At 49.4% G+C, this 21324-nt stretch overlaps 1 protein-coding gene across 1 annotated transcript in view; it reads right to left on the bottom strand.

The window, feature by feature from the left end:
• Positions 1–19788, bottom strand: part of WNT5B (Wnt family member 5B) — a 67629-nt gene extending 47841 nt beyond the window's left edge. The window contains exon 1 of the mRNA XM_064421268.1: positions 19507–19788. Coding sequence (XP_064277338.1) covers positions 19507–19512 — 6 coding nt within the window. The 5' untranslated portion in view covers positions 19513–19788. The remainder of the gene's footprint in view (positions 1–19506) is intronic.
• Positions 19789–21324: the final 1536 nt, after the last annotated feature.

Below are 21324 nucleotides of genomic sequence, written 5' to 3'. Positions count from 1 at the left end.
GCACTGCATATATGAAGATATTTTAGAGGCCTCTATACTTAGCCATTGTGGTTTCAATCTTTCCCAGGCCAGAGGTAGCTGTGTAAGCATATAGTCAGCACTAGCTAAACAAGTACTTTTGAAACTGTACTATTATTACCAAATTAGTTAAAGAAGGTTTTTTTCTTTTTTTTTTTCCCCTGGAGGGGGGGAAGGGGAAAATCTAAGACTTCAAGATAAAAGCATAGAAAAAGCTCACCAAAAAAAAACAAACAAAAAAACCCCACCCTGAAACAAAACCCCATCACCCTAGCCCATAGAGTGAGATGTGGTTTTTTTAGTATCTCTTTTCATTGAACTGCAGCCAGACCACTTCAGGTGATGCTCTCAGCTGACCTCAGCAGGCTGGCAGCCCTGGGTCCCCACGGTGCTCCAGGGACACCAGGGTGCTCCAGGAAGCCACGGGGGTGACTCAGGCAGCACAGCTCCTTCCTCTGAGTCAACGCTGCCCCAGTGCAGTAATTGCACCACTGCCTTCCACCCTGCTCTGCCCTGGATTGCTTCCATGGCTGCTGTGTTTCACCCACTCCCAAATGCCACCAGAGGCTTGGAGGAACAGCTCCAGCACTGCCCAAAACTAAGAACATGGAATTTTATTGCTGACCCCACCTCTGGTTGGCTGCATGACCTAAGCAGGTCTCTCCTACCTTTTCCTCTCCCTTGCTTTCCCCACAAAGGGGAGAGCATGAGAAGAATCTCTTCTGTAAAATGCACTGAAAGACACTGGTGGAAAACCCTATGTAAGGGAGCGCCATAAAGGTGAATTATGTGAGACAGCATTATTAATTAGGCACGCTGATTAAACATTCTGGGACTTTTTTCAGTAGAAAAGGCATTAGGGAAAATAAGGAAGATTTGTAAAGAAAGAAATTAAGTCTTTGGATTTGATATAATCAAGACCTATGATCTTTCTTTAATCCAAGAGAGCCTTGGATTAAGGACCAGACAGGTATTTCCCCCTTTGATGTGAGGGAGTTCAGTGATGCCTACTCTACAGGAAATTCTCAAAAGGTGCTGAGAATTAGCAGAAGGTTTTTTTCCACAGGCAACTCAGCTGCCTGTAACTACCAGAAGAAAAATTCGTCCTCTCCTCCTTCCCTAATCCCAGGGCTCTGATCACATTCTACATTTGTGCTGGGGACTCCATTTTGGAGCCATGTGACATTTACAACACACAGTCTGAAAAACACTGAGGAAAAACACTGGATCTGAGATTTGGCACAAGCTTGCTGAAGGTTCACTGAAAGGTTCACCAAAAGGTTTGTGACTCTTCTCAGCACAACCAGGAGCAAGGTACAGTTTGGCACTGTATCTTGCAGCTTGGGCAAGTAAAAAACATGATCAAACTTGGAAGCTTTGACCAAGATGCACTCAGAGAGTTTCAGTTCAGTTTAGGCATAAGCTCAGTTTAGGCTGGAGCAGAGAGCAGCCAAAGGATTTGCACTCTGCATGGCAAAGGGCTTGGCACAACAAAGGTGACAGGGACTCACAGCAGACCTGGCCACTACCAGCACAGAGCCATGGGAACATTAGCACTGCAGGTCAAGGCAGTCACTTCTGAAGCAAATCCCCCACCAGTCCCACCACCCATGCAAGTGGTTTGCAACTTTGAGCTGCCCTAGAGCTTGCAAATGGGATTATCTCTGACAAACTGCACAGCAGACTGTGCTTGAGGAGGACACTCTGTGCATTCTCCACATCCATGGGATCAGATATAAATTAATCCAAAATAACACTCCCCCACCTCTCAGTGCTATTGCATGGGTGCCAGGTCTTCAGCACCACCTGGGCCCCCTGCAGGTCTGCTCCTCCCAGCTCACTCTGCCACAGCCACCAAGAACTGGGACTCTGCTGCCCAAGAACTGCAATGCAGTTTTTGGGCTATCTGCTTTTGAGCACCATCTGCTGGATATTACAACTCCTAATCCCCTCCAGGCCAGAGATGCTGGCAGGCCCCCTGTGATCACCCAGCAAGATGCTGGGGTGTGGAAGCAGGGAACCTGTCCCAGGCACCCCTGGGATGCCCTGGCACACAGTGTGCCAGTGTACCGTGTGAGGGCACCACAGTGGATAAATCAGTGTCCACTGAACACAATCAGAGCCCAAAGATACACCCACCACCAAGAAAAGTCAAACCCAGCATGAGCTGAGCTGCTAACAAACCCACACGACTGAGCTGCTTGCAACTCACTGAATCTGAACGAAAACACTCTGCTGAACAAAGATGCCTGTGAGAACACCTAAAATGCACTGCTCCCCAGGAGGATGGAGCTGCACAGGCCCTGCTGATGGAACATCTCCTCCTGCAGCTCTGACCTGCAGAGGTCACCTGTCCACCACAACGCTGGCAAAGAGTAACACAGGGGAGACAAGGTGGGCAACTTTGAATCTACACTCCACAAGGAAAAAAACCAGCAGCCTCATATCCTACATTCCAGCCTTCAGGTGGTTAGAAAGCTGTGGCCACCTCTGATCCCTGCAATCATTCAATGCAGAATGTTCTGGAGTACAAGGCTTAGGCAGTGACTCCTCTGAGCTAGTGTCCACTGCCAGATGTCTCCCAGGAAGACACTGGAGGTTTATAGGGCCAGGAAGAGCTTTTAACTGGCTACAGCTGGAAGACTGTCCAGGAGAAGGAAGCCCCACACACCTTCTAAATGAGCCAGAATAAAATTAATAAACTGTGTGCAAGATTTTTATCCATATATCTAATCCTTTCTGCATTCTACTATGTTCTCAGTCTCAATTATTTATGTGCTGTAACAAAAAAATAAGCTTCCCATGTGTCAGATGTTTAATTTCAATTTCATTGGAAACCTTGTATTACATAAAAGTATACACAGGAATGCCTGGTTTACTTCTCTGTACTTCTAAGTTTATATACTTCTGTCATGTTGCTTTTTATTACTCTTCACTCTAATGAAGGATGCATAGTCTTTTTCAGTCTTTCCACACCTCCAGGCATTTTCATCACCTTGTTCTGTTAAATATTTGTAGCAGGGTGATCAGAAATGATCTCATGATATTTTTATTTTTAAGACCAGAGTCCCAGAGAACCACTTGTAGGGTGATCAGAAATGAAGGCACGTTATTTTATTTTTAAGACCCAGAGAATTGCTTGCTTTTCCACCAAGGAGATCCCACACTTCCCCAAGGCCAGCAGGCTCCTCCTCAGCCAAAGCCAGGGAGAAACGGAGGAAGTAGGGCTTGTTAGGGGCTGGGAACACAAGCCCTGTGAGGAATGTCTGAAGGAGCTGGGGGTGTTTAGCCTGGAGAAGAGGAGGCTCAGGGGTGACCTTATTGCCCTCTACACCTTCCTGAAGGGAGGCTGTACACAGGTGGGTTTGGTCTCTTCCACCAGGCAGCACTGACAGAACCAGAGGACACAGGCTCAAGCTACATCAGGGAAAGTATAGGATGGATATTAGGAAAAAAAATTCACTGGAAGAATAATTAATTACTGGAATGCTCTTCCCAGAGAGGTGGCGGAATCAGCATCTCTGGATGTGTTTAACAAAAGGCTGGACATGGCACTTGGTGCTATAGCCCAGATTCTGAGTTGAGGTGTTAGGGCATAGGTTGGACTCGATGATCTTAGAGGTCTCTCCCAACCTCATGATTCTGTTTCACCCTTTCACACTGCACAATTCACGACTACTGCAGGAGTTATTTGCTCCCAGCCCGTGCCAGCCAGCCTCGGCTGTGGTAAGGCAGCAAAAAGGCATTAACCCTGCTCCCTGCTAGGAAACAAAGTCTCCCACTCATTCCCGAGGAAAGTTAAAGGCACTCATTTCTGAGGGACTTGTGGGGTGGGCAGACACAGCGCAGCTCTCCCAAGATAGCTCAGAAATAACCTGGGAGGATCCCAGATGAAGGCTGGGTGTCTTCTTACATCTGTCTGGTTTCCGAGATGGAGTGTAAACAGTGGCACATTAGCTCAGATTAATTACAGGCTGCCGGTATTTTGCTTTCATGTAGCGAGCTCTGGGAACATAACACCACTGATAATTAAATAGCGCCTGCCATCAAAGGGCTCCAAACCACCCAGCAAAGCAGGCAGGCAGCTCAGGCAGGGCTGCTGGGGTGGCACTCAGCAGCAGCTTAGCAGGACACAGGAACACAGCACGCTTGTTTAGGAAATGAGAGATTTCTACTGCAACTACAGAAGGAATTATCACGTGTTTCACATTAAGTGCCGTACAGTCAGACCTGGGCAGGATGAGCATCAGTGCCAGGATGATCCATTTACACACCAAGTTTTATATCCCATGAGAAAGATAATTTCTCCCATGATAAGACTCCCTGCTTTCTTTCTTTTTTTTTTTTTTCTGGAACAATGGCTCATTAATGACCGAAGAATAAAAAAAAGTTACGCCCCACTTTGTTTTTTGCAGGATGAGAAAAAGCAGAGAAAAACGCATGGAGTGGAGTTAATTTTCTGTGTCACCACATCCCCTCCTTCCCCACATGCCACTGCCCACTGGTTATGTGATTTTGTGCCAGGCTCGCCAGGGTAGCAGTGTCAATATTGGGGTGGATGATCAAACCTTGCTTCTCTTGTGCCATATCCCATCTGGGTTACCACATCCCTATTCATTTCCTTTTCGGTCCCTGCTTTTTCCAGACTCAAAGCTGCTTTTCTGTTCTTGCCCCATCCCCTTGAATCAATGCCCACCAAGGTCAGGGAAGACCACGGTCAGCTGGGATGGCTGAATGAATTGCTCCTGTAAGGCTGGGCTGCTCCCCAAACCTGCAGCCCTGAGCCCACCTGATGTTCCCTTAAAGACACCAAAATGAGAGGTCCATGAAGCCAAATGGAGAGCAGAGGTTGCCAGGACATGGCTTTATGCTGTCACTTGGAACAAGGGGCAGAACCAGTGGAGGGTGCAGGTTTTTCCTGCCCACCACAGCTGCTGGCACTGCCTTGCAGAGAGGATTGGGAACCTGCAGATCTGGTACCCAGCATCCCAAGATCAGCTGCCCTTTGCAGGCAGGATCTAAGGACTGGGGAGATTTACATACTGAAATACACACCACATTCCTTTAGTATTCCCAGAGTAACTCACAAACTCCAGCTGGAGCATCAACATCACTACTAAAGGGTAAAAACCTCGTGCTGTCCTCACAAGTCCAGCATTATCACTGGGTTTCACACAGCCTGCCACCTGTGCAGGGACAGTGACTGATTCAGCAAAATTTCACCTTCCCCAGACTTCAGGCAAGGCCACAGATGCTCTCCAAAACCCACTTGAGCTGCAGCTTGCCCACTGACACGGGACAGCCAAAATGCCTGGCCAGGAGGAGATCCACAGCAATGACAGCCACAGGGAAAAGGGCTTGAGGAGAAAGTAGGAGAGGAGCAAACTTCACACAGGATCAACACTGATTTTTGAATGGTTAATTGCATGTTGCTGTGGTTTAGTTAATAGTCTGAAGTGAGACACACACTGCCATGTGGCACCTCCTCACCTAACAGAGGCATCTTTTTGACACATCATGCAGACTGCCATTGTCACATAATGGTTGAAAAAAAGCCATGAATATTAAAAGCCATGAATATTAAGTCTGCACCCACAGCATTTGAAAGCAGCTGGAACACACTGTAAGGCACCAAGCAATGAAGTACAAGAAACTCAAGGACATCAAAAGCTACCAAACTTTTACAAGATCTGCCAGCATTGATCAATTACTTACCACCTTCCTATGAGCCATGGACAGTCAAAACGCAGGACCAAACACAGAGCCCACAAATGAAGCTAAAGAGGAGTACTTCTCTGCTCTCTCACACTCCTGAGTAACAGAGGATAAACTACACCTGGGCTGGTTTAAATGGCAATTGTAATCCTTTGCACTCTCGGCTGCTCACAGCTGTCAGTGCCCAGGTAAAGCCCACTAAGGAAAGGAGCCAATCAGGCTCAACAGAAGTCACAGAGGCTGGGTTAACCCCATAAACCTCAGTTCCCAGCCCTCACCCTCACCACTGAATCCTCCAAGTGAAATCTGGAAGCCTTCACTGCCATTAGCATGAAGTTTGACCCTTCCAGAGCCTTTGGATCTCTCACTTTACACCAGGACCCTGGAGTGCCACGAGCTCTCTGCCAGCAAAGCTGTGCCTTTGATCCACAAAGTGTGGCTTGTGCTGCAGGAATATTCAGGGGCCCCAATGTGCTAGGCACTACACAGACAGAAATTAATTCCCATAGTTACTGTCCTCCTAGATAAATGTAAAATCTTACACTGAAGAGTTTTCTCACCTCCTTTTTCAGCAGGACACTCATACAGCAATACTGGCATTCCTCTCACTTACAGTGGCAAACGGGAGAAGACTGAAAAACATATTCAGCTGCCAGAGATGTGACTGCAGCATGTCAGATGTGCAGGCAGGTGACCCTGGAGAGCTCATGGAGAAAGAGCAGGGCTTTCCACCCACTCATTTGCCTATGTCCCCCAGAGCCCCAGCAGATTTATGTCACCAATGCAGCCACAGTGCCCTGCTGCTGTTATTTAGATGTGGCAGAGACCACAGCGAGCTCAGGTGAGCTGTGTCCACCCCTTGGCACTTCCACACCCCAGGAATATCTTCCTTTCTCCTGAAATCACTCCCACTGCTCTAGAAGAAACAGCAGGGGAAGACAAGGCAAAAAGCAGAACTAAAAACTGCAAAACCCAAGCCGTCTTTAGTCACCAAGCTGCATCTGTTCCTCACACATTTTGTGGAAGGATACATTTCTGCTCCACCACCAGTGAAAGCCCAAGGTCTCCAGCTGTCAGTGTGCTGCCAGGGCTGGGGTTCTTTCTGATATATTTAGAGCCCACAGCATCACACCAGCTCCTCTGCTCATTAAGCCATGATATTTGAGCTATGACTTTCATTGCTGCTTTCAAGGTAATCTATCTGAACAACCTCGCAGACTGTAAATCTGGTTGCTGAGCAAGAAAAGTATGGTTGCCCCAATGTGACTTTGTCACTGCAATGAGCTTGGCTTTTTATTTAGAGAGCAGGTTGTATGTCTGTCTTGCAAGGACAAACTCCTGGTCAAGACTAAAAATCTGGGTGAGACAACTGACCCAAGGCTGAAAATAAAAGCTGGCTTCCCACCTTAGTTTCCAAGTGAACTCCACCAAATGACGCAGCACCCCATACTGCATTTCACAGGCAGTACAGATATATTTAGCCCAGTATGCCCCTCCCAAGGCACAGTGTGGGGCACAACTGGCTGAGCAGAATCCAGGCAGGACACAGGGAAACAAACCAGGCAAACCATCCTCTCCTACTCAGTAGCATGGCTCTTGTTCAATTGCTTTGTTTAACATAAACAAACAAATAAAGCCCCAAAACAAGGAAACCTCGTAAGAGGAGTTTTATTTTCAGGTCAGGCAGCAAATCCAACAGTTGTAATTATGTCCTGGAAATTAGCAGTTTAACTTATTTGTGTTGTGGGGTGTTCTTTGCATTTCCATCAGACAAAACCAGCATCTACCCTTTCCCCAGAGGCTTGTGAGGGAAAATGGTGCAAACACCACACGAGCATCAGTACATGTGAGCGTGGAATCTCCTCCCATGGATGTGAAACAGGGAAAACCAGCCACCTGAACAGTGACACTTGGGTGCCTGAAGGAGCACACTGGTTACTTTTGGGATCTAGAAAAGTGCCCGAGGGAGAGGAATTTCAGTGGTGTATAGACAACAAACTTGCAAATGTCTTGGTGTATTTCAGAAGACACCTCCCCTGCAAGATACTTCCAGGGGATCCCCCAGGGCTGTGGGAGGGTTAGAAAATAAATGTAGCTCTAGGAAGCTGAGCTTTTGCCCTCAGGGCCCTGAGAAGTGATCTCCCCTCAGCCTCCATCAAATCAGATAACAAACAAGCTGAAATTATTGTGATTAGAATGATAGAAGGCTGCTCAGAAGCATCCACCAGGCAGGGTTTTGGCACCAGCTGGTTGTACAAGGGGATAAACCAGAGATGTTTCCAGCCAGAAAGCTACAAGAGGGCTGTCTGCCTTCTCCAGAAGGGCTCTCTGCCACACAGGAACACAGGGCATCTTCTTGGCTTCCATGGGGGGCAATCTCCTGGCCTCAGCTGAAGAAATTACACACTGAAGTCCTAGGCATAGAAGACTTAGGAAGATGATCCGTTGCATACTAGAAATGAATGAAGAAATCACAGCAAAACATAAAGCTGTGTGAACAGGAGTATCCTGTCAAGACCCCTGGCTGCAGCTCTGCCTAACAGGGCTGGCTTTAGTTCAAGTCTTTGGGAAACTCTCACTCCAAAGGATGAACCTTCAGCTCCGAGCTGGCCCAAGCAGAGCGTGATTCCTCAAGGAGCCCTCAGTGCAAAACACAAAACCACTTCTCTTATCATCTCCCTCATCCCCAAAAGGGAGGCAAGGTGGAGTCAGGGAAGATTTGTGGCCATGATAAGACTTTAATGTCTGAGTAACACTCCAAGCACAGAGACTTTTGGTTTCTCAGACTTGCACTACCTCACCCTCTCCTGTGACGATTTAAGAGGCCGAGTGGAGTGCCTGTCTCCCAGACTTCCACTCCCTTCCCCTAAAGTGTGCTCTCTTCAGGCCTTATATCCATGTCCTTCCCTCAGCCAAGAGAGGCCAAGCACAGCTTTTTGCTCATGTTATTGCTGCCCCAGACAGCCAGGAGAGGAGACTATTATTTAAAGATGTGCAGAGTGAGACTGGGACATGATTGTAGTTACTGACCCCTGGGCACCCTAAGCAGAGGACCACAATGTGCTGACATGTGAATAACCCTCCTCCTGCAGGAGAGCTGAAGAAGCCTCTTTTTCTTATCGGACTTTTTAAGCAATAAAAGATTTTTCTCTAATTAGAGGTCAAAATATTGTTTTTCAAAACTCCTGCAAGTCATTCCTATCCTACAGATTGTGTATGTATCACTGACAATGTCTGTTACCCAAACACAGAGGAATGACAGGCATAGCTTCTTATCCCTGACTGGTGAGTGCAATGTTTGGAACCAAATTTATGATGAAAATATTTGAAGTTAAGTTTTCAAAATTCAGGTCTCTTCAGTGCTTTAGCACGCTACCACTGTATCCATAATGAAAATCACTTGTTACAATACAAAGAGCACAGTAAGCTCTTCAAACACAATCAAACACCACTATTCCTCTAAATACTGGCCAAAAAGGTTAAATACTCACCTAGCTCATCACTGTTCCAGTGATGTAATGTTTGTAATAGCCCTGCCATACACGGGAGAGGTTTCTGTGAGAACCAGGCTTTTCTCCTGCAAGAACAAATCTCCCCCTCGTTTAGATTAATTGATTTCACACATAGTTGTTTATGTGTGTGGCCTCCCTTGATTTTCTGAGCTCTCCTCACTCCAAACAAAACAGCTTAGGGATGTAGATGGAGCCAACTGCATCTGGGAAGAGGGGAGATAACACCTCAAAGCCAGACAGAAAAGGACATTTCTTGCTTCAGAGGCTTTTCTCTGGATGACACTTTGAGGCAGCCTGACAAAAGCACGCTTCTGGGGAACACCATAAAACTGCTTCAGAGACACACTGCACAGAGCCCGGCAGGAAAAACCTCCCCACAATGGTGGCAAGGGGAAAAGGAACTTCTGAGGAGAAAGATATATGGCAAGCTGTGAGGCTGCAAACAATAGATGAACCAGAAACTGTCTTAAATTTTAAAACATCCTGATTTCATACAACAGCTTGTAGCTAGACTGGGAGAGCACCAGGATCCTCATGTGTGCATGGAACATGTACCAGGCAGCTGTGCAGCGTGCTACCAAACACTGGTTCAGAGAGAAAATTTATCTTTGGAAAGAAATCTGGGTATTAATTTGAAAGCACAACACAGAACAAGAAAGATTAACTGCCCTCAGCCTCTCCAGCCGTGTGGATGCACCACGGGTCCAATCTGCACTGAATTACAAGTCATCACTGACAAAGTATTGAAGGAGCCAGCCAGCAAAACCAGTGGAAATACACTTTTGTGGATCTGGTCAGAGAACAGAATCTCAGTTCCCCAAGAAGGGCTGGGATTTCAGCATTTGCCTGCATCCCAAATGCAGATGAAAGGTCAAAACATTACACTATTTCATGGTATGAACAATTCCAAATGCTCTTGATTTGAAAATGCAGGGGTGGGAAGGAAGACATTATTGGTAGAAACAAAACATTCTAAATGTTTTAGCAGAATTTTCTCTGTCCACCAGCACTGTACAAATGTATGGGCCCTGGAATCCTGTCTTCCATTTTCATCCCTGCTGTGCAAAAAGAAAAAAAAATGTGGACAGGCTGGAGAGGGTCCAGAGAAGGGCCACAAAGATGGCAAAAGGAGTGGGAAGCCTGACAGTGAGGAGAGGCTGAGAGAAGAGGGGCTTGAGAGGAGAAGGCTCAGGGGTGATCTTATCACCATCTTCCAGTATTTAAACAGTGGCTACAAAGAAAATGGAGACTCCCTTCTTACAGGGAGCCACATGGAAAAGATACAGGGTAATGGGTTACTCCTGGGGAGATTCCAACTGGACAGAAATGGAAAATTTTACACAATGGAAACAATCAGCCTTTGGAATAATCTCCTTGGGGAAATGGTGGATTCCCCAACACTGGACACTTTCAAGATTCGCTGGACACTGTGCTGGGCCATCTTGTTCAGACTGTGCTTTTGCCAAGAAGGGCTGGATCAGATGATCCTTTATGTCCCTTCCAACCTGTGATGCTGTGAAAATGAAATGTTGATCCAAAAGGAGAGATTCTGGGTGTTGACGTGAAATTTAAACTCTTGTTCTGGATATCAACATAAAATGACATTTAAATGTCAATTGGAAACAGAAATCATTAGGTTTTGAAACATCACTACAGAAAAGCATGTTTTTCTTCTGAAAATTTCAATTAAGATCAAACCATGTTTTCTTCTGGGAGCTTTTTTTCATGTTACCAGCTCTGTGTTTGTTTGTTGTGCTGCTTGAGGACTGGACATTGGCTCCAGGCATATGGATGCCTGCACTGAGGTTATCCACACTGGGGACACACTGGAGATTCCTTACAGAAGTCCAGGAACACACCAGCACCCAGACTTTCGTAGGAACCTGAACTGTTACAGAGTAATTAGCTATTTTAATTTAGGGAAATGGTCTAAGGTGTCAGATGAGTAGCAAACAGAAACTCACTTTGCACACAGAGGAGGAGTGGGGTCTGCAGATACTTCTGGATGCCCTCCAAAGCATCTCCTCCTCATCAGCATACAAGATTACACATCTCTCTCCAAAGGTTGGCTTTGAAAAACCTTGGAGAGGAAAAGGCAAGTGGGACTCTGGAAACACTAACCTCTAAAAACTCCTTACTTATTTGATATTATTCCTTTGCAGAAACAAACCCTACAAACAAAAACCTAACTCCAACCTCAGTAACCCACAAAATTTCTGTCCAGACACCTTTAGGTGTGCAGCTACCAGCACCCTCTGGAACAAGGAACAAGGCTGCTGTGGAGGCAGGGACAATGACAGAAAGCAGCATTTCCCTGTCACCTGCTGCTTCACACCCACGGGACAAGGGCACAGCACAATTTACAGGGACTAGTCACTTGCCACTCATCAGGACAGTCTGGCAGATCCAGCCAGCACAATGCTGAGGTATGCCAAGAGAAAGCCTTGCCAAGGCAGGAGTGACAGGACCAGGCGATGAATTTGATGTGATGATGCTGGCATCAAAGGCCAAAGGCTTCTGTACATGTGGACAGAGCAGCTGAAGGGAAAAGTAAAATGTATCTAGGTGGAGTCACAACTGTTGACTGAGCAAGCCAGCAGCATTTGCCTGAAACCAAATGGAGAACAGATTATATTCAAGCATCTCTGGAGCTTTTAACATCAGACAGCACCTGCGAGCTGATGGACTTTGTGGATGTCACTCTACATCTTGGGAATGGGTGCTGCTTTGGAGCTCTTTCAACCCCAGGTTGAATTTAGGAAGCTATGACCACCCCAAGGCAGCCTCTGACACCTGTCCCACGGTGTCAGTGAGCCACAATTCCCACAGGACTGAACCCTATCCCTGGCTGTGGATAAAGGTTTTTAGCTTTGTGAAGATCACCACCTCTTTTATCAGGAGGAAGAATGAGTTACTGAACCAGCTGGGAAGTAAGAGATAACATTCCTTGTTGCCCCAGGCAGGTGCAGGAATTGGTAGAGGTAAAAAGCTTTCCATGCCTGCTCTGAGGCATCCTGGTGGCCAGCTTCCATCTGCCCAGCTGGGATGGACTGCAGGAAGCACCAGGATTGCCAGCTCAGACCTCACCCAGGTTTACCAAAAGCCACAACAAACTGACAGAACTTTCTGAAAAACAGCAAGAAACTGACAGAACTTTCTCTCTAATGTATTTAAAACACATTTCCCAGTTCAGCCTTGTCCATAAACCAAAGTAAGGCTTAGGTAGCACAAACTGTGTCTAAACTTAACTGCTACTCCTATTGCTTCTAGCTTGGTTTTATGCCTGCTTGAAAGCATTACCTGGCCCCTCCAAGCAGGGCCTGGTCCAGACTTTCAAGGTCACCCCTCTAAACTTTTTTTTAGTTCAAGAAATGGAAAAAAAAAAATACACACTCCTGCCAGCAGCCCAGTGTCAGCTGTGCAGACAAAGATGCCTCCATGGTCACAGCTGTGCCCACAGAAAATGCTGTGGCTCCCCTTCTTTCACAGGCTGTGGCACAGACACAGTCTAACACAAGAGGCCAAACTCAGACAGTAAATTGTTCCTGGTGTGTGAGCCTGACCTAATTGGCACCATTTTCCTGGAAGATAAAGAAGTTTTACGTGTCTTTTAGACAAAAGTTTGGGTTGTTACCTGCAATGGGGTTTTATACCACTGGGTGTAACTGCTGCTGTGCAGAAATACAGACCTTTATATCTTCTCAGCATGCTGTGGAGCAGAGCTTTTGAGCCTTCCAGCAGGCTCCTTGGAAAACAGCAGAGATGCTGAAAGAGCTTGTGAAGCTTCAGGAAAAACTGAACAAAGCCAGTGCTGCACTTACCAAGCTCACCCAGCTGAAAAACCTCCTTGCCATTCATAAAAAAATTATTAGAAGTTCATTTTGGACATTGGCAAAACTCCCAAACAGCTAGTTAAGAATAGGTGGAAATGGGGAATAGTTTAAAAAAACAGAAGAGAAATCAGGACAGGTAATTGGTCATAGTTCACAGGAGCACTCACTGCACTCTACCTGTGAAATCTCCACAGGTGGAATAACAGCTGCAGCCACCCACAAGGCTGCAGGTGTTGCTGTGAAACCTGGTTTGTGCACACCACACATGGGAACAACAGCTCACATCTTGGTCTAAAAGCAGAAACTTCCACTGCAGTGTAAAGATAATGGGGCTTCCCCATAAATATCTGCATCATCTCAGTGTAAGACTGTAAAGCTTCAGTTAGTTTTCAGAGATGCAAAACTGGGCAAAATTGGCAGTGATGACAGCCACAGGACACTACAAACCTTCCCAGCTGTGACACAGAAATTATAATGGCAAAATATTTACTAAACAAAACCCTGACGTGCTGCCAGGACCAGTATTTACAGTAATTATTAACAAATCTGAGCCACAGAATATAATAAAGGAACCTGTAGAATTGCTTGAGCTGTAAAAACAGAGGAGGGAAAAAATGGAACTTAATTTGCCTTTGTACAGTATCAATTTTTTATGATCGGAGACAATTTCGAAGTACTCAGGAACACCTCAGGGAGTAATGAACCTGACAGTCACAAAATTATTTTTTTCTGAAAAATGTTCCATTAATGAAGACATGCTTGGGCTCATATGTCTCTCTCGACACTCTGTGATACATAACAAAGCTCAGAAAGGTTTTCCAGCTAGGCAAGGGAGATTCTCATTTAACTTGCTTTACAGCTCCAACTTGTCCATAACAGAGGTGCTACAATGCTTCAGGACTCAGTTAAACAATGGCAGCAAACCAGCCAAAAAGCTAAATACAGAACAACTGGAAAGGGAAGACATTTAGAGAGACCACTGAAATATTAGTATTCCTGTGACTTTTGTTAACCCTCTGTCCTTAGTGATGGACAAAAACAAATCTGAAACACATGTTCCACCCAATCACTCCAGTCTCCCTCACCTCCAGTCGAGATGGGAGAGCTTACAGAAAATGTATTTTCCCTCAAATCCTTCAGTGTGCGTTCACAAATCTCCCTCTATACAAAGACACGTTGCTCTGCTTCTCTTCCCCTAAGACAAAAACTATCAAACCCTTTGAGCCTTTCCCACGAGCTACTTAAAACCACAAATTAATCAAAACCAAGAGCTCTTTACCCATCCCTGCACGCAACAGTGCCATGAGCTCTCTGGCCACAGACTGATTCCCAGGAAAACTCACTCCCATTTGAGTGGTACGTTCTGCACTAATTCATCTCATTCTGTTCTGCTCCAGAGGCTGGGATGAAGCTTTGCAAAATGGACTAGTCACTTTGAATAATCAAGCCCAGACTACTAAAGAATGCCCAAGTATCCGAAATAGCTGAACCTCGGGGAAAAACAGGACCTTTGACAGCATTCAGAGCTGGATACCCCAAATCAGCAGGCATGAAAGCCCTGGCCTGCATTACCTTTGCTCTGAATATGAGAGTATGAAACCCGAGGCCACCGGGTTAGCTCAAAGAGGGGAGAGGAGGCCAGGACTCAAACCACCTCTCTCATGTGGCAGACCACAGCATTAGCTGCAGGCATGCCTGGAAAGAGAGAGCAGTCAGGGGTCTCTTGCAGGGTTATGCAGGACACGAATGGTTTGATCCTGATGGTTTTATTTAGATGGAGAAGGCTGCCAGGTTGGGCCATATTTGCTGTACCAAACTCAGAAATTCTAAAGACAGCGAATTCTATCCAGCCTGACAGAAAGAGGAGCACTCCCTGTCCTCTGCTTGTCCCTCTCTCCAGCTCCTCTGAAGATGAGGGGCACATCACTCACTTCTCAAACAAACTCACACAAAAGCCCAGCTCTGAACGAAGTGAAATAAGGAAGATGCCTTTGCAAGGAAGCACCTCCTGCTTCCCCACTGCTGGATCCCTATGGGAGCAGAAAGAGGCACTGTCCCTTTAGAGCTGGCCAGGGAGCAACTCAGCATGCCTGGTCTCTGGGAGGAAAACTGTGGGCTACAGTGGGACAAGGGGAGATTTCCTGAAGCCCGCTGCAGAATAAACACTCAGAGATGAGAGGACAAGGGACCCTCCAGTCCTGAGGGCTGTGCAACCAGATTTAAAAATAAAACCTAGGAGAGGGAGAACTGGCTTGCCCAGGACCTTGAAAGAGCCAGCATCCAGGGAGAAGAGGGAGCAAGCAGCAAACCACGAGCCCGAGGCAGCCAGGAAACGCGGCAGCGGCAGCCAGAGCCACAGCCCAGCCACAAGAGAACAGGTCGGCTTAGGAGGGATGAAGCTGGCTGGGGAGTTAAATTTAGACAGGTAAACATTCCGAGGGGAAGAGATGGGGTTCACACAACCCTCGTGTTTGCCACTGCCAGCCCCTGGGGAGAGCCCTTCAAAGAACTGCTCGGGGGCTGAGGCACCTCGGAGTAGGGCTGTCGGGGCCAGTGGGACGGGAGCACACAGCTCTGTGGGGCATTTCTACCCCAGCATTTGCTCCAAGCATCCTCCTGCCTGGCAGCATCCCCAGCGAGCAGGAAAGCTGTTGAGAGAAGCATGGAGGCCACTGCAGCATAAGGAAAGGTGCAAATCCTGAGTACACAGGGTGCAAAGGGACCTTGCAAAGGAAACGTACCAGGGGAAACCCAACCAGCAATATGGTTGTGGCCATTTCGTGTCAGAGCCTTTTTGAGCTCCCTTTCAGAGGGAAGAAAAGAGTAAAAGAATCAAAACCAAGGAGTCGAGTCTTGCAAACTCAGCCAGCCTCTAGAGCTCGAGTTATCCAGAGTCTGTGAACTGGAGGGGACACACAGCACTCCCTGCTCTGCCCTGCCTGCAGCCCTGAGAGAAGCCACGAGAGCTCACTGCCTGCTTCACAGCTCCAAGGACAAGGGAAGGATCCCCACAGGCATCTGCAGAGGGCTGCCAGGCAGGGAGAGCATCCCAAACTGGGGAGCTGCTGGGCCAGGAGTGACCCTCTGCCCCAGGGACCCCCCAGCTCCACCTCTCAGAGCAGGGCAAAGCCTGAGTTTCATCAAAGCTGGGGAGGGGCTGGTGCATCACAGGCTTGCTCTCATCTGTCATTCTGCCCATATGGTCCCAGCCAGTTGTCTCTGCAGCGAGCCCAAGAACTTGCACTTTAGTAGAATGTCCCTTCCAAAGAGACACCCCCCTCTCTACTGGAAGATTTTAAGAGGTGGTGAAGCCTTTGGTCATTTGTTCTGAGGGTTAATCACCCTGCTGTTAAAAACACTGCCTGGTTCTAACACAGCCTAAATGCCCAACCACATGCCCTAAGTTCTCTTGAATTAGAAAGTTCTCCAAGCACCAGCTTCTTTCAGAGCTGCTGAAAGCAGTCAGGTATCCCGCCACGCTACATCTTAATGTTCTTTCTCAAATGCTACACAGGTCTTCATTCCTTAAATCTCCCATTAGAAAAGGATTCTTTTAGTGCAGGAGAAATTCCCCTGAGTCCCCTTTGCACTGTCTTGAGTTGTAATAAAGTCTGTGTGCCTTCTCCCAGGAAGATCCCTTTCTATGCAGAAGTGGAACCAAATCACAGACTGTCCTGTCTTACCTAACATGTCTTGGTTGTCCATATTCTGATTTTACAGCTACTGTGTTTAAAAGTCTCTCTGAAATGCTCAGTGTGTGTGTGCGTGTGCATGTGTGTCCAATTTATTTGGAAATGATGAAATGGTTTTCACTCGAACTTTGATCAGCTGCTAGAAAAAAAAAATCTTATGAATAGAAACAATTTATATTCATTTAAATGAGCAATCATGCAGTTTTCAGAAAAGAGCTGGTTTCCCTGTGTGCCTTGAAACCCAAACCCAACAAATTCAGGACAAAAGACTGAAGATGTGAAGCAGTCCAGAAACAAAGGGGCCTACTGGGCTAGAGGAAGGTAACTTTAATTTTCACACTATTTGATCTCTTCCTAAAAGAAAAAGCTTCTGGAGATTTCACTATACAAGAATGCTCATTTTTCTTTAAAACACAGGACCCCTGACCTTCTAGACCCAGCTCTCTCCAAATTTATTTTCTTTTTTTTTTTTCAACTGATGTAATGAATTCTGGCAGATTGGGAGGGAAAGGGCTGAGAAAGAAGACTTCTCAGGGCTGGGAGCCTGCAGCCACAACTTCAGTTTCAGCTTTCCTAAGCTGAGATCAGTCACACGTGGAAGGACATTTTCAATGTCCATGCACCAGAGACAAGGGAAAGGACACGGGGGCTGCTTACAGCTCCTGAGAGGAGAGGTGAGCTAAGACTGAAGGAGCCTGGGAGGGACTCCTTTCCTAAGGGAAGGGATCTGCTGCAGACACTCCTGGGCACAGAAATGAATGAGCAACGGAGCCTGTGAGCAGAGGAAACCCAAGGCTGGATTGGGGCCAGCTCACTTCCCCAGCTCTGCCTCCTGACCCGCACTGGCAGCTCATCCTCATGCTGCTCTCCTCATAGACTCGGATATTTTCTTCAAAAAAGGATAAAACCCCGAGTAGTTGGGCTAGCTTCTCTGCACACGTGGCAACTCATCCCATACCCTGGATGTTTGGGGTGGAAAACATTCCACCTGAATTCCTGCAGAGCCCAACCTTTACCTTGGCTAAACCCAGCTGTCCACACACAGGACACTGGGTTAAGAGTCTGCCTCTCTCTCGCCACCCTTGAGAAAGCCCACTTCTTTCTCTTTTGGGAAGAAGAGCATGTGCCCAGCTTGGCTCTCCACTTACAACTGCACCTGACAGAAGACAGGCACCATCAGAAGATGTGATCCCTCCTACTCACGTGTCGATGCCCGGCTGCAAATGTGGGAAGGAAGGGCCATGACAGGATCACACCTGAGCATGGCGTGGTGTGGGGAAGGAGAAGGACACTCTGGGCAGGGACAGATGGATGAAGATGAGTGTAAAGGAGAGAGAGACCTTGTGTGTGCCCAGTGCTGTGTGGGCACAAAAAACCTCATAAAGGGCACCAAGAAAGAGCCCCCAACAGCTAGGCAGATAAGGAAGCATTGATGCACACAGTCCTCACGTGCAGGTGAGTGGAGCAGAGCAGACTGCACTGGAAATGGGCAGGTGCACACAAGGAACACACGCCCAAGGTTTTGGCTATGAAGAAATTGAAGTAAGAGCTTCAATGCCAGTGTACATGTAAGAAAAAGCTCTGTCACAAAAAGCTCTGTCACAAAAACCCCTGACCCCAAAGGTGAACAGGTGGGTGCAGGCAGCAGGGCAAGAGTGATGATGATGATGGACTGCAGGGCAGCCAGGAATGCATTAAGAGATAGGTGATAGTTGGATAGAGAGACTTACAGGGACACTCACCTGATGGCAGAGGAAAACCATTAAAAACACGGCACAATAAAGTGCATCAGAGCACACAAAAATATGTTTGGGGAAGTTACTTTACCACTAAGGGAAGTATTACACCACAATTCCCAGAAGAAAAACCAAGTTTCGTAGAAGAGCGTGTCTGTCACAGACATAACTGGGATGTTCATGCCTTGGTTCTGTGAAACCGGGCACACTTTCCCTTCTCCTCTGGGCTTCCAAGAGCACAAGGACCCTTTCCCACATGCCAAGGCTCCTGCTGGCACATGGAGCCATACCACACAACACGGGTGAGAAGGACACTGTGGGCGCTCCCAGGAAAGCCGCCGTGCCTTGCCCAGGGAAAGGATCCTCCTCTGACAGTAAAATCCCTGTGCTCACAGTGAGGTCCACCCCACTGGAGCAACATCTGCTTTGTGAACTCCTGTCTGTCATGCCTGAGGAACATCTGTTTCATCAGCACCCCGGAGGAGCATCCCTCAGGCCCCGGCGACATCCCTCACGCCGGGGCTGGCCCCTCACGGCCCGGCAGCGTCTCTCACGGCACCGCAGCTCTCTCCCACCGCCGTAACACCACCGGGACCCCGCAGTCGGCCCCAGCCCCTCGCTCCGCTGTCCCGTGTCCCTGCTGCGGGCTCACCCGGAGCTCCCGCCCGGCGGCGGCTCGGCCCCGACGTTCCCTGCCCGCACAGGGCCCGGCCGCCGCGGGGCTCCGCGCAGCCCGACCCCGCAGCCCCGCTCCGCCCCGACCGGCGGCCTCACGGGGCCGGGGGCTCCTGCCGGGCTCGGCGGCAAAGCGCGGACGCCTCTCCCGGGCTGCGAGCAGCGGCAGACCCGCGGTACCGCCCGCGCCGCCTCCCGCCCCTTCGGGGGCCGCGCAGGGAGGCGTCGAGCCCGGGGGTCCGCAGCGCCCGGCGCGGCCGAACACCTCCCGGCCCCCGGCCTCCTCCTCCCGCCCTCCTGCCGCCGGGCCGGGGCCGCCTCCTACCTGCATCTCCCGGGCGCCGCCGGCGGCAGCGGCAGGTGAGCGGGCGCCCGCGGCGGGCACGGGGCTCCGCGCCCCGCTCGGCGGCGTCGCGGCGGCCGGAGACCGCGAGGGGACGCACCTGCCCCGGGGCCCAGAGGGGAGCGGGGCGGACGCTGCCGGCGCTGCCCTCCCCGTGCCCGCGGCCGCGCTGGGCTCCGGCAGCGGCGGCTCCGAGCGCCACTCCCGGCCCGAGTTGGCGGCAGCGGCGAGTGCCGGGCCCGGGAGGTGCCGGCGGATCCCGGGGGCTCCGGCCGCCTCCGCCCCGCCTCCCCCCGCCCCGCACCGCCCCTGCGCCCGCCCCGCCGCGGGCACCGCCGCCGCCGGGCCGGGGCTGGCTGGGGGCCGGGCCGGGGCCCGCTGCCGTCGGGGCCGTGCTGGAGAGCGAGGGAGCGGCGGGACAGCGCTGGAGGCAGCGGGCGGGCTCGGGCTCCGGTGTCCCGCTCCCGGCGCATCCTCCCCGGCCCCGCCGCCCCGAGCTGCGGGGAGCTCCGTGCCCTCCGCGTGTCGCCTGGGGGCTCGGAGCAGCCTGCTCGTGGGGCTCCTGCCCGGGAGACAAACGAGCTGCGAGCCAAACCCCCTCCGGGACGGGCAGCGCGGTCCTGGCCCCGCCAGCGGAGGGGTTTTGACCGGGTGACCTGCTGCTCCATCTCAGCAGGGGTTTTTGGCATCTGTGTCCCAGTGCGGGTGGGCGGCTGGGTGAAGGGAAGGTGCGAATGAGGCAGAGCGCGGTTCGGGGATGCTGTTGAAATAGGCTGGCAGAGTTTGGCGGAGGAGACAGCGCATGGAGCTCTTGATGGGGCTGGCGCTCAACAAACACATCCATCCCTCGCCTGCAACAGCAGGAATCACACTGGGGGCTGTCCCCCACCCTCCTTCCCATAAAACTTCGCAGATTCGCAGCCAGACCCCGTTCTCACTTTTCCTGGCAGAAGCAGGAGTAGCTGCAGAGGCATTAGCAGGATCACCGTAAATTTATGTCGGTGTAGCTGTGAGCGGTGCCTCGCCCCCGGGACTGCTGGGCAGCTCCGTGCACGGAGACAGGATTTACGTGCCTGCCCCCCGAGCTTGGTGGCAGCCCTGCGGCAGCCAGAAATTACACTTGTTGTGACCAGGTCCCCATCTCCGGGCCCCACATCGTCAGGCATCCAAAGTCCCCACGCAGCAGGAGCTGCAGAGCCTCATACGCAGTGCAAAGAGTGGCTTGCTGCTCCTACACGTAAGCTTGCTGCTCCTCACACATGTAAGCATCCAAATGGAATTACATCAGGGAGGCATTTGGCCCCCTGGAATTGCTCAAATTTGTACTGGCTTGGGACAAAACGCAGCTTGAGACACACACTGACACAAGCATCTTGTTTCAAGCAGCTCTGAGCATCCATTTGGGTTCAGGGTGGAAATACACGAGCATTTTTGGAGGAGCAGGTAAGTGTTTGAGTACAGGCTACACGCTGCAAGTAATTGAAGGCTCCAACTGTCTTAATTTATGACTAGTGTTTCCCATCACTGCAGTCATTAGTGATACTTTCTTCTGATGGGACTAGGAGATAGAGGAGGTACAGCCAGAGGTAAAGAGTAACCCAGTGTTTGTGGCAGGAAATAAGGAGCCATTGTCCTCAGCGCTGTGCAGCTAGAAAGATAATAGCTGGTACAGCAAATGCCAACTAATTAGAGGGCAAAGGAAGTCTTGAAATTGCAGCTGGCTGCAGGAACTCTGAGGTGCCAGCTTTTTTTGCTCAGAGGTAAAGCCTGTTTACCACTTGGGCTGCTGTTCCCTGCTTG

The sequence above is a fragment of the Passer domesticus genome, chromosome 5 (assembly GCF_036417665.1).
Source record: "Passer domesticus isolate bPasDom1 chromosome 5, bPasDom1.hap1, whole genome shotgun sequence".
NCBI classification, from domain to species: Eukaryota; Metazoa; Chordata; class Aves; order Passeriformes; family Passeridae; genus Passer; species Passer domesticus.
The sequence above is the reverse complement of the archived record's forward strand: the minus strand, read 5'-3'. Positions and strand labels throughout refer to the sequence as shown.